This window comes from Alexandromys fortis, unplaced genomic scaffold, assembly GCF_014885135.2.
Source record: "Alexandromys fortis isolate MF-2015 unplaced genomic scaffold, M_Fortis_MF-2015_v1.1 scaffold_99, whole genome shotgun sequence".
Lineage (NCBI taxonomy): Eukaryota > Metazoa > Chordata > Mammalia > Rodentia > Cricetidae > Alexandromys > Alexandromys fortis.
In genome coordinates, this window is record NW_026067982.1 from 450613 (window position 1) to 463655 (window position 13043).

The 13043-nt window shown below is 48.8% G+C and overlaps 1 protein-coding gene across 4 annotated transcripts in view; it reads right to left on the minus strand.

The window, feature by feature from the left end:
• The window catches only part of Smoc1 (SPARC related modular calcium binding 1), a 157218-nt gene extending 154867 nt beyond the window's left edge, over positions 1–2351 (minus strand). For 3 of the 4 annotated variants that reach the window (XM_050158456.1, XM_050158453.1, XM_050158452.1), the window contains exon 1: positions 1981–2350. In XM_050158456.1, coding sequence (XP_050014413.1) covers positions 1981–2076 — 96 coding nt within the window. In that variant the 5' untranslated portion in view covers positions 2077–2350. Of the gene's footprint in view, positions 1–1980 lie in introns of all 4 variants that reach the window. The other variant, XM_050158455.1, reaches the window with a different exon arrangement.
• Between the last annotated feature and the right edge of the window lie 10692 nt (positions 2352–13043).

A 13043-nucleotide genomic window follows, 5' to 3' on the forward strand; every position in this document is an offset into this window, starting at 1 on the left:
TCACAGGCTCATATTCACCTACAGATAGACACATATACATGTAACTAAAAATAATAAATAAGTCTTTTTAAAAAGAGCCATATCTCCTTAGAATGTTCTAAACGTGTGTGTGTTTGACACTGAGTGAGCTAGGGTGTAAGCAAACCTACTTACAGGTCCTGCTTATGTTCATCACGTTGGTCAAATTAACAAACTAAAGAAGTGGTCGGGAAGCTTAGTCAGAATCTGTTTGCCCCGAAGTCCTAGCTTGCTCCTAAAAGGTGCTTTCTCCAGTTCCAGGAGTTAGGGAAGGAAAGCCATATGGCTTGAGACGTTAGACATGCCCGGCAGCAAACAAGCCCCCCACCATTTGTCGGAGGGCCTCTCTCCTTTCGACCCTCGTGTGGGCCGGCATCCAGATTGCACTAGGGGTGCTCTGGTCTGCGTCTCTGTCTTGACTGTTCCTAATTATTGGAGGGAACGCCGTGGCTCTCTCTTGCCTGACCTCAGAATTTAAGAGCTCCGAGTCCTCATATCAAACCATCAGCTTCATTTAAAAGGCATCCTCATCTGCATCCATAAAAGTCGCTCCTGCAGCCCTCGCTTGCCCCAGCTTTGGGAATGCTGTCGAGGATTTATGACACACCCTGGATCTAATCTGCCGCACTTTAACTGCTGCTGTTGCACATCTGGCCATAAAAGCAAGGGCCGGCCCAACACGGGGACAAACACTTTTCTTTCCTAAGTGGCTGCAAATCTGATCTCCCAGTGATAGGTGGGCTCAGATGTAATCAGCCCAGCATCTGGGCAGTCATTAAGTCAAGTCAGGTTTTGCAAAGCTTTTCCTCCGTGCACGGCAGCTATAAAGATGATTCCCGCATAGCGAAAGCCAGGAATAAAGAAGCAGCTATGGGAACAGGTGGTAATGGGGCTAGCCATCCAGGAAATGGGGCCAGAGGATCTCCAGGAAAGAAAGCACAGTTTGGTTGAGAAGCCAACCTCGTTTGCTCAGAGGTCCCAGCTACTTTCCCAGGGAGGTTCCCCCAGGGTGCGGGCAAACTGCTACCAGGAGGTCCAGCCTCTGATCTGACTACCTCTGATGTTTGCCCAAAGCTTGCCTTCCTTATGTTTTACCAGAGGAACCACTAGGTGGTTTAACAAATACATTTTTAAGGCAGTGAAATTTTTTATTAGGCCAATAGGAGGGGGCAGGGAGGGCAATAATCTAGACCAGAAATGAACACAATGCTGCCGGTTCCCGTTTTACAATGCCCTGGACAATCCGTCCTGTGCACAGAATTGGCACATTTCGTGTGGTTCAGAAACTCCAATCAGACCAAGGTTCAACCGATCCAACCCAGGGGAGGAGATCCTGGAATACTGCGCAGCTCTCCCAACTTCTCCACAGCTCCCCCACCCCTGCCACTCCTCCAGGGCCAGGAGGCACGAGGGGGCATTAAAATTATCTGCTATGGGTTTTACGAGCAGCGATTGCTTTTTAAAACAACAACAACACAGGGTCGTTGTGTGGCTCACGGGTAACCTAAAACTCTCTAGGCAGAGTAGCCTCCCCCCCCCCCGTTATCCACCCCCCCTCCCACACACACACAGACACACACACCCTCCGCCTGCCAAGAACGCCAGCGCGGGGACCAGTGCAGCGACACCATAGGGAAGCTCTGCTCCAGCCAAGGCCGAGCTCCCACCGACCTAGGAGGCGCCTGGTGTTGGGGCGGGATCTTGAAGGAAAAGACTCGGGAGAAGTTCGGGAAAGAAAACCCACCGGTGACAGGTCGTGGGAGTCGGTACTGCAAGAAAAGGCGGGGGGGGCGGGGAGGGGCAATGAAATTTTACTTCAGCAACTTTTCCAAAAGGCCCGCAAGGGACTAGACAGTAGAGTCGGGGACAAGGTCTGTCACCTCCCTTCCCCCTCCTGTGGATGAGCGGCCAAAAGACCTCTCTCCCCGCGCAGGTGGGCGCATTGCCGGCAGACGCACTTACCCTGGGGCCGGTGGTGCGGTGGCCGCTGGCCGGGGACAGCTGCACCAACACGAGCAGCAAGTGGGGCGTGAGCAGGCGGACGCGCACGGACAGCATGGTGCCAGCTGAACTAGGCAGCCGCTAGCGGGCAGCGGGCAGGGGGCGCGGGCAGGCTTCAAAGCACTTGGGGTGAGGGAGGACCCTGGCGGCGGCGGGGTACGGCAAGAGAGCCTGCAGCAGGGGCTGGCGGAGTCTGCGGCCGGGGGTCACGGTCATGAACGGCGGAGTTGGAGAGCTGGAGCGCGAGCGTGTGCTCTGCGCGTGGCGCCTGCTGCGCTCGGCCTGGCCGGGGCGACAGCAGGTTGGATGCCTGAGCCCGGGCCATGGGAATTCCCGTTTTAAACCCCGGGAAGGGAGGGGCGGGGCCCCGCGGGGCTGACTGACAGGTCGCGAGGCCTGTAGCAGTCGACCCTACAGCAGGTGGAAGCCAATGGGAGAGAGACAAGAGGGGCAGTTCGTGGTCAGCCCCCCACCTAGGAGGCACACTGGTTTCCCGGTCGGATTGAACTCCAGCAGAGGCTGGGATGCAGAGTAACTTTCTCCCGGCAAGTCCACTCTGGGAACCTCCGAGCGCTCCAGCAACCTCAGCCCCTCCAGATTGGTCACCTGGTTAATAAGAAAACCTTGAGCACTTATCGGTTTTCAGCTTGTAGGTTGGAGTTGTCTCACAGCTCCGTGAAGAAGGCAGGAAAAAATAGCTCCGTTTTCCAAATGACACAAAGACCTTGAGAAATGTTTCCCGGCGGGCACAACCTGGAAAGCCACCAGTTGCCGCCCACAGGATGAGCTGTGACCTTTGTTAGAAAGAATGGGGTGTTCACTTTTTTCAAAAAAAAAAATCTCCTTGTGGGTGACATACAAGTTCCACAGAGGCTGCCTGAGAGAAGTCTCACGGAGGCAAAGTGAAGCATCGGAGGCTGTGGAGGCTTCCTGAGGTTCTGTTAACGCACACCTGTGGCCCTGTGGTCCACATGACCTGGGATCAGAATCCCGGCACCCTGTTTTACCAATCTGAACTGAAAGTCCCCAGGAGCAGAGTCTCTGTGGCCTAGCAACACTGAAGAAACCGGTCGGAGGAACCCTAGTTTCATATAGGGAGCAGGACAAGACATGAACGGAAAAAGGATCTGTGAGAGCAGAAATCCTAAACACCTCCAAGGAAGGAGCAATCTTTCCTGGGAGCCCAGTCTTGGAGAGGGGAACGTGGCCCTAAGCAGACCCGCCAGGAGCTGGAGGTCTGCCCGCAATGGTCCCAGAGACCAACCTGGACATGGCCACAGCTATGTGACCATCAGCTCCTCGACACTACAAGGTGTCTGCTGCCTGCCCCACAAGAGACCCATGATTATCTTCAAGTGTGGAACCCAGCTCTTGGAGATTGGTTTCCACCGGTCTGGGCCCCTCCCTTGGTGGGAAGAGATCCATTTCTTCAACCAGAGTGCAATAAAGCACAGGCTCGCAGCTCCCTGACTGCCCTGAAAGGTCCCGACAAAGACTAGCCCTTAGAGCTCCCTTCCAGTTTCTCTTCTCCAGTATATGATCAAGCTTCCCAAAGGACGCACACACACACACACACACCACACCACACCACACCACACCACACCACACCACACCATCTGGCTGCACACAACACTCACCCTACATACAGCCAGTCTTCCTGAACAACAAACTGGAGTGCACCACTTTGCTCAAAGCTCAAAGGACTTTGCACCTCCCCCATCGGCCTCAGACAGAAATGCCGAGGCAAGAAAAAAGGGTACTCCAAACAAAAATAAAGAACATCTCTAAAAAGAAGTGTCATTTTTCAGGGCTGAAGCCAGCGCCTTGATCAGACACTAGAGCAAGATCCCACCATCAACACGGGGGGGGGGGGGGGGGGGGGGGGGGTCCCAGGTCTGCCATCTAGTGGTCAAACCTTGAACAGGAATCATCTGAGGTTTGTTTCCCTTTCTGTAAAACGGGAGTTAAAATGACATCCAGGCCAGGTGTGTCTCATTGGCAAGACTAAAGGAGATGGAATGAGTACAGCCCTTATAATGACATATGGAGAAAACAGCCCAGGACTTCACAGTACATAGAGCAAATATTCCTACTTTACAGGCAAATCAGCGGGCCAGGCATGAGACTGACTTGTCTGTGGCCTGATCTGGTTAGTAGATGACAGAACCAAATTTCCAGGCTAGGCTCTTGGAGTCCTATCCTGCCTCTGTCTGTCGCATGGAGTCTCCTGTTACTGTGTCACTGGGAATTTCTATGGAGACTCGGAGTCACCAAGCACCAGGAGAAAAGACATTAAGCAGCAAAGGTCGGGCCGTCCTGAAACAGCCCTTATGGTACAGAATACTGGGGATTTAACCAGCCGGATTGCCACACTTGTCCAGCCCCGAGTGTGCCGGAAGCACCTCCAGTGTTTACCCACAGGGGGCGCAGCAAGCTGTAGGTTTCTCCTGACTCTGCCACCTGGGCACACAGTCATGGAGCCGACCAACTGCCTGCTGGTGTTGGAATTATTGAGAAAGCCGTTGGCGACATTGAGCATGTTCAGATGGCCCCTGGTATCTGGCAGCACGCAGCCCCCAGGGGGAAGCATTACAGTAGAGCTTTCCATCCCCAACCCCAAATGCTGCTTTCCAGCCAGAAAACTCATTTCCAAACAGTCACTGGTCCAAAAGTCGACATCGTGCTGGCCTTCAACCATGTAGCTTAATTTAAAATACAAGCAACCGCTTTCCAGTTACTTTGCTCAGTGAGTATTTTCTTTCCTGCTGGTCGGCATGCAGGGCCTGTCATGACTCCGGTTGCCATTCTTGTGACACATTTTCTCCCAACTCCTCCAAAGCCCAGAGAAACTCCAAAATCCAAGAGAACCCCTAGTCCTAAACAGCATCTCCCTGCCAACCAGGCTCAATCTTGTGATCCAAGCAAAAAAAAAAAAAAAAAAAAAGTAAAATTGACACGCTGTCTTGCCCTGGAGGCCAGGTTTATGACCCCAGAATAAATCTAGCTGGCCTGACAACTGCCCTGTCCAGTTTTAGCCACACTCTGCCCTCTGCAACTTCTCTTTTCAAAAGGATATTTTAATGGAAGAAAAATAATTATTTATATCATAGCTCAGGTCTTGGGAGACTCAGGTCTGTAGCACTAGTGGGGAACAGCAGCTTGAAATGTCTGCCCTTTTTGTCCTGTTCAGAAAAGCAACATTCTGCTCATTCTAGCGAACACAATGTTCTTTGTTAAATGGGATCTTTGGGCACACACACACACACATTGTCCTACAGTTTAACGCAGGGAACAGATAGGTACCTGGAGACCATATCTAAGAGTAAAGATTGCATTGTATGGGAATTCAAAGAGCAAGGTGCTGTGTATCTAACCGGCAGGAAGGACCCCTGAAAGTGGTTAACCCTGAAGGGGATCGGGAACAAAGTGCTGGTACCGTGTTGATGATGTCAGCTCTATGCTTGCTTTGCTGTTGCAGCAGCCCTGAGCTGAGGTGTTGAAGGTGAGGACTCTTGCAAAGGCACTTCCGAGCTCAGTCGGGAGTTTGGGATACCAAGCTTAAGCCTACAATTCGGTTAAGGTAGATTATCCATTACTTTGCACATGAGGCTCATCCACAGAGCTTAACCTTACCAAGGTTCTTGCTTAAATAGAACCAAAAAATAATAATAATTTAGAAACTTCTCTGCCTCTAATCTAGATTCCTATTGACAGTCTATCATAATAAACAGTTTCCATCTGGTGGCCCAAGATGGCTGCTCAAGTCCTTGCTATCATATCTGTTTTCCAATGAACAAGATGGAAAAGGGAGAAAGAAGAATATGTACTTGTTGGAAGTTACACTGTATTCTATTTCCTTGACTGCAGCTCTATAGGTATCCAGGTAAACACAAATGGTTACTAAGGAAGGAGACACAGTTGGCAGTAGAGGCTATCAACATTTTGATGCTCAGTTGCCAGATGAAAGGTCTTCAACTCCCGTATGTTAAATATAATATAAACATATTAAATATATATATGGATGCTGAGCATTAAATGTGTGCCCCTCCCACAAAATTTATCTCTTGGAACCCTATCCCCTTCAGGACTCTTCAAGGAATCCTTGGGACTAGATGAGGTCACAGAGGCAGAGTCCAGAGGAATGAGATTAATGCCTTCATACGAGTCATAGGAGAGCTTGCTTCTCAAGACTGTCAGATTTCCACCACGTAAGGCTCTAAAGAGAAGTTGACACTCTGGCTTCAACAAAGCCCAACCATGCTGGAACCTTGGTCTTGAATTCCTAGCCTGCAAAAATTTGCGAACTAAGTGTGTATTGTTTAGAAGCACCTAGTGTATGGCACAGCAAAATTCATACAGGAATAGAACCCACCCAAGAGAAAGAATTGTGTTACAGAGAACAGAGCTGAAAGGAATGGAGATTCAGAGCCCTTTGCCATCAGACATGGAGTGACAGGATTTGGAGTTTGCCCTGTTGGGTTTCAGTCTTGTTTTGGTCCAGTATTTCCTCCATATCCCCCATTCCTCCCTTCTTGAATGGTACTTCTTGAATATTCTGTGCCTTTGTATATTGGAAGTATTTAATTTTCTTTTTGATTTTGATTTAACAGGGAGTTACAGTTAAGAGATTGTCTTGAAAAGAGACTTTGGACTTTGGGCTTTCAGACAGCGTTGAGACTGTGAAAGGTGATGGGGACTTTTGGAGTTGGACAGAATGTATCTTGCATTATGATATGCTATCAGCCTTTGAGAATCAGGAGTGAAATGTAAAGGTTTGCATGAGAACACCTAGCCAGGTGATGGTAGTGGCGCACACCTTTAATCCCAGCACTCGGGGGGTGGAGGCAGGTGAACCTCCGAGTTTGAGGCCAATCTGGTCTACAGACTGAGTTCAAGGACAGCCAGGGCTACAGAGAGAAACCTTGTTGAGGGGAGAGGGGGGGTAAGAACAACCCCATCGGTTTATACGTTTTAATGTTTGGTTCCCAGTTGGTAGAACTTTTTAAGAAGGATTAGGAAGGCTTATTGGAGGAGGTGTGTCACTCGGGGTGGGTTTTGAAGTTTCAAAAGCTGAGACAGGCCCAGTATCTCACTCTTCCTGCCTCATACCTGTGGATCAGATGTGAGCTCTCAGCTACCGCTGGAGTGCCATGCCTGCCTGCCTGCTGCCACACTCCCTGCCATGATGCTCTTAGACTCACCCTCTGAACTGTAAGCAAGTCCCCAACTAAACACTTTCTTTTACAAGTTGCAAGTTGCCATCATAGTGTCCTATCATTGCAGTAGAAAAATTACTGAGACAGCCTGTATAGGATCTTCCCTCAGTCTGGGATTAAATGTTCTATTCGGTGCCAATTCAGCGGCACTGAGGCAAGCCACTGACCCCTACTGTGCACCAGGCACTGTACCAGACACTGTGTGTACAATGGGAACCAAGCGGATACCTGACCTTGAGGAGCTGCAGTCAGGTAGAAAGGTAGACATTAGGCAACCAGTTGTCAGCAGTTGAGTCTTTAGTTTCGTGTTTCCACAGTGCCGCAAAGAGGTCCAGGGTGTTTCGGGAGTTTGGTGCAAAGGGTCTACAAGTTTAGTAACGAGTTTCCTATGACCTAAAAGCTCTCGAGCTTAAGCTAAAGTAAGTGTTGGAGGATAGAACAGTCTGGCCACAGCAAACACCACATGCAAAGGCACTGAGCTGGGAGAAGACAGAGCTGAGTCTATGACTGATGAGATCACTCTAACCCTTTAGCCACTGGCAGCCCATGAAAAACAGTCATCACCAGCTACCGTCCAGGCCCGATAATCATTCTCACGTCCTTTAGTGACGAATTTACAGAAGGATACGTAAAAGGGTGGTGAGTTAGTTATCTATTGCTCAAGAACCACTTTCTTCTTAAACTTAGTCTCTCAGAACCATTACCTCACTGTTTCTGTGGGTCAGGAATGTAGGAATGGCATAGTTGAGCAGTTCTGACTCGAGGGTTCTCACAAAGTTATGGTCAAGTCCAACTTCAGAGCAGGCCAACTGCGCAATCCCAGAGACTTCATACGTGGTTTGATCGTCTACCATTGCTGCCTGGAATTTTTTCCATTAACAAGGAGCCTCTCTTCCCACTAAATTATGCACCCAGCACCAGCTGACATCAACTTAGGAGCCAGGGCTACAGCCATCTAGGATTGGCTGCTCTAAGCTCACTTATATGGTTGTTAGCAGACCTCAGCACGTCCACGCTGTTGCCAAGGAACCACAGTCCCTGTCCACATAGAGCTCACAGCTGTCTGCCCACCTAGACCATGTGATGGGACCGTAGAACTAGGATGGGAGGCAAGGGCCCCTCTAACCCGTCCTCGAGAGTTTCCTCATCTGTGCCATCGTCCATCAGTTACATTGAACTGAACAAAGGTGCCAATGCCGGGAGGACAGGCTCTTGGGAACATGTTAGAACCTGACTACCACAGAGAGCAAAAAATAAATAAAACAGCATTAGAAATGGCAATGAGAACTTAAGTGTAATAAAAACCAAATTTATATCCCACTTTTGAAGAAATGTGCCTGGAGGAGGCCACAAACCCAAAGTTTGACTGGAACCACGTAATTCATCAAATGTCACGCCCTGAGAACATTTCAGACTTCAAATGTAGCTCTCATCACTTCCAGCATGTCCTTCCGTGTTTGTTTGTCTACATCAAGACTCCTGAAACCTGGCCGACGCATAATTACTGTGTGTGTGGAAGCAGCATGTGTGCGCCACTGACCACGCTTTCCATCCTTTCGGAAGCAGGGTCTCTTGGTTGTTTTCCTGATGTGGATGCCAGGCTATCTGGCCCGTGAGCATCTGGAGATTTACTTCTGTCTCTCCTGGTCATGCGTTTGTGCGAAAACTTTACACGGCAGGACTCGCCTCTCTAGGGAGCAAACTCGATGACCACTTCTTATTCCCTCTGTCCTTAAAAATATAATCTTCGCTCATTATTCTTGACTTTGAGAGGAATCATCTAGGCTGTCCACTTGGATAATCAATTATTTCCTCTCTCCTCTAAGCCCTTGTCTCTTTGAATTCATCTACTGTTTAACCTAATATTTAGATACATCTCTCCTCTAGGGATTTTCCTCTTTTTCCCATAACAGGCAAGAAATTCAAACTTCTCAACTCTGTATAATGAAAGCCAAAAAGCAGATCTGGCCTTATTGAATACACGCTTTAAAAGGAATATAACATTTTAGACAATACAGTGAACAATTGAAAGATGGCATAAACTCTCACAAAGTGCATTCATTACATTCTAGGGGGTTTTATCATTCTTTCCCTTCGCACATTTTAGACATTCTTGGCATCATTGGAAATAACTGAGGAGTAAAGAAAATGATTTTAAATGACAACTCAGCGTGTTAAGACACAGGGAGAGTAAGACACTGATGTAAGAAAGGACTCGGTGTTGCATTCATTTTCTCATAGCTGTGAACAAGCACCCACCACCAAACACCACTTGACAGAGGACAGGTCTACTTTGACTCACAGTTGGAGGGGACACAGTCCGCTATGGCAGGAAAGGCAGGAGAGTAAGGTACCTGGGCAGGAAGCAGAAAGCCATGCATGCCGGTCCTCTGCTTTCTCCTTACTCAGTCCAAGACCCCAGCCCATGAAATGATGCTGCCCACATTTAGGGAGGATGTATACCCATCTCCATTAACCCAGTTTAGGAACTCTCTCCCAGGCACGCCCAGAAGCTTGTCTCCTAGGTAATTCTAGATCCTGTCAAATTGTCCAGTCCTAAGTACCACATAAATACTATAACCCAAGACAGGATGGGTTTTATCCTCTTCTGAAAATAAGTAAAGCTTACCGCTGTGTTTTGGAAGAGATCTAAAGGTAAAAGTCAAGCAATATCGAAATTAAAAGCTAATTAGATGTTGGCTGGAGAGACAGCTCTGTGGCTAAGAACATGTACTGAAATCTGTGGGCACCTGCATTTTTATACACATACCCACAACACAGGCACATAATTTAAAATAATAAAAATAAATACTTTTAAAGTTAATTATATACTAGAAGTGCTCTTTTTAAAAATCAGCTAAGAAGTTGAGGAGGCAGCTCAGTTGGCAGCCAGTTTGCCTGACACACGTCCCTGGGTTTGGCTCCCAGCAACTCACACACTAAGCAGCGACCAACAACTGCAATCCCAGAACTGGGACATAGAAGTCGGAGGAGTAGAAGTTCAAGGACATCCTTGGCTACACAGCAAGTTCAAAGTCAGCCTGGGCCACATAAAACACTGTCTCAAAAAAAAAAAAAAAAAAAAAAAACACTGATTGAACCCCCAGTGGACCCTGATGGCATTAACACAACTAATGGAAGAATTAGGAGAAAGAATACCCTGAGGTGACCTGAGAAGACACTGTTCATGTCTTATTCGCTTCTCCTCGGCCCGAGGAGTCTCCTCTGTGCCTGGTGGCACAAATGTGTCACCCTAAGCATAGGACATCTCAGAAGTACCTGGAAGGTAAGAATAGCCCTCACACAACAGGAACCAGAATCGATGAATAAATTACCCAGGATCCTCACTATTCTTCAGGGAATTTTCCCACTGGGTCCCATCAGAATGGAGCCCCTCTTGCTGCCATCTGTGCCTCTCTTGTGAACAGACCATCTATAAGCTTTCCTACCTGCCTGTTGTGATTCTCCAGTCACTCACTGGGCTCCCTAATCTCCAGTCAAGGGCTTGTACAGAAACACTTTGTCTTAGGATCTTGCCTGTAAGAGAACTCTCACCAAGATGTGAGACAGAGCTTCACTCTCTGAATAAAGCATCTTAGGCCTGAAGTCACTGATAAAGATGCTCTCCATAGCGTTGAGAACAAACACACCATAGACTCCATCCAGTCAAGACAGAGAAATAAGTGAACTAAACCATGAGAGAACCACCTCAGGGTGACAGAGAACAGTTGGAAAGAAACGCTGCTTTGGAAAGTCATTAGTAAAAGGAGCTTTCTAAAACCATTATGAATGCTTTGCTATCTGCTAGGGATAAGCATCTGTGAAAACTCAACTGTCTGGTCATGATGAGGAAACAGGCTGGAAGGGGGTAGGAGTGATGGATAGGCAGGGAAGAGCACTCGTTGTTCTTGCAGAGGACCCTGCTGAGGTTCCCAGCATCCGCATGGAAGCTCACATTGTCCATAACTCCAGTTCCAGGGGGTGGGTTGCTCTCTTCTAACGGCCTCAGGCACAACTGCGGCATATGTGCAGATGAAAATATTTATATACATAAAATAAAAGGTTATGGAAAGGAAGGGAGGGAGAAAGGGAGGGAAGGAGGGAGGGAGGGAGGGAGAAGGGAGGGAGGGAGGGAGGGAGGGAGGGAGGGAGGGAGGGAGGAAGGAAGGAAGGAAGGAAGGAAGGAAGGAAGGAAGGAAGACAATTCAGCGGGCCATCAAAATGGCTCAGTAGGTAAAACAACCTGCCATGAAGCTGGATGACCAGAGTTCAACAGCCAGGATCTACACAGTGGAAGGAGGGAACTGTTCCCACAACACCCACAAATTGTCCTCTGACCCACACAAACATACAAACACACACACACACACACACACACACACATATATGGAGAGAGAGAGAGAGATCTTTAAAAAGAAAAACTGGCCACCGGGAAGGAAGAGGGACCCTGAGGCTGGGGCTGGGGCTGTTCAGACCTGCTCCTCTTGGTGCTACATCACCCAGGGGACAGCTTCGTGAATGAACCAGGGCAGGTTTGGAAAGCTGAGTAACCAGGGCACAGGTCAAAGAGCAGAGCCTGCTCTGTGCACGGCCAAATAAGGGCATCTTACCCCTAAAGCAACAGTAACATCAGAAGACTCCCTCTGCCTGCCCCAGCTTTGTCCTCCGCCAGAGAAGATCACTTCACTGCCTTCCTGGGCTGTCTCCTCGCCAGAGAGACAAAGTCACTGCAGTCCTCTTCAGCCCCTACCCCGGATCCTGACTGAAATGGCGATTCATCCAATATTCAGCAAGCACCAACTGGCTGTGAGGCCCTCACCTTGCATAATTCAGCTTCTGTCCCCATCTGGGACCCTTTTTCCTGCTCAGAAGACAAAGCATCCTCCACAGACCGACCGTGGTGGTAAAGCCGGACTGACATGTGTATTCAGCACAGAGGAATGACTCTAAATCTAAGGCGCTCCTACAAGTTTCACTTTCATGGGCTTAACAGTTTGCTTAGCAAACGCAATGTATGGAGTACTTTATAACTATCTTAATTCAGTCCGTGGACAACCTCATTATCCTGGTATCCCTCCCGTATTTGAGATGGGGAAACCGGAGCACAGAGACTAAGTCAGTCTCCTACGGTTTCACGGGCTCCTGTGGTGGCGTTATTTTCAACTTGAATATGCCTAATCCTGTCACCGGCCTGGTTGAAGCCAGGTAACCAAATGGTTTGGGGTCCCCCTAAGAACTCAGCTGGCACTAGAGGAAGGAGTCACATTGCTTCCATTGGAGCCACACTCAAAGTCAATGAAGCGTGGGGCTGGAGAGCTGGCTCAGCGCTGAAAAACACGGCCGCTCTTGCAGAGGACTGCAGTCAGTTTCCAGCAGCCACGTGACAACTCACAACCCTCTGTACCTCCAACTCCAGGGATCCAGTGCCCTCTTCTGGCCTCGGTAGGTACTAGGCACCAGGCACACATGCTGGTAAAACACCCATACACATAAATTTAAATTTTTTAAAATATTTTTAATCCAAGTCAGTGAAGCAACTGAATAAGGGCATAGTCTGTGGGCAAAGGGGCATTTCAAAGAAAGCTAGGCTCTAAAATGCAGTGTTAACTAACCAGGGCTTCCTGATCCAGGCTGTATTTTATGAACTCGTGCCAGGCTGTACACCCAGCCAAGGGCATAGTCTTACCCTGCACTCCTGCCGGCCACAAGGATGCTACCCCTCCATGCTTCTCACTTTCCTGCTCCCAGAAAGTAGGGGCTTCCTGGGGTCCTTGCAGCTACGCTCTGGGTACCCCCCACACAATTGTC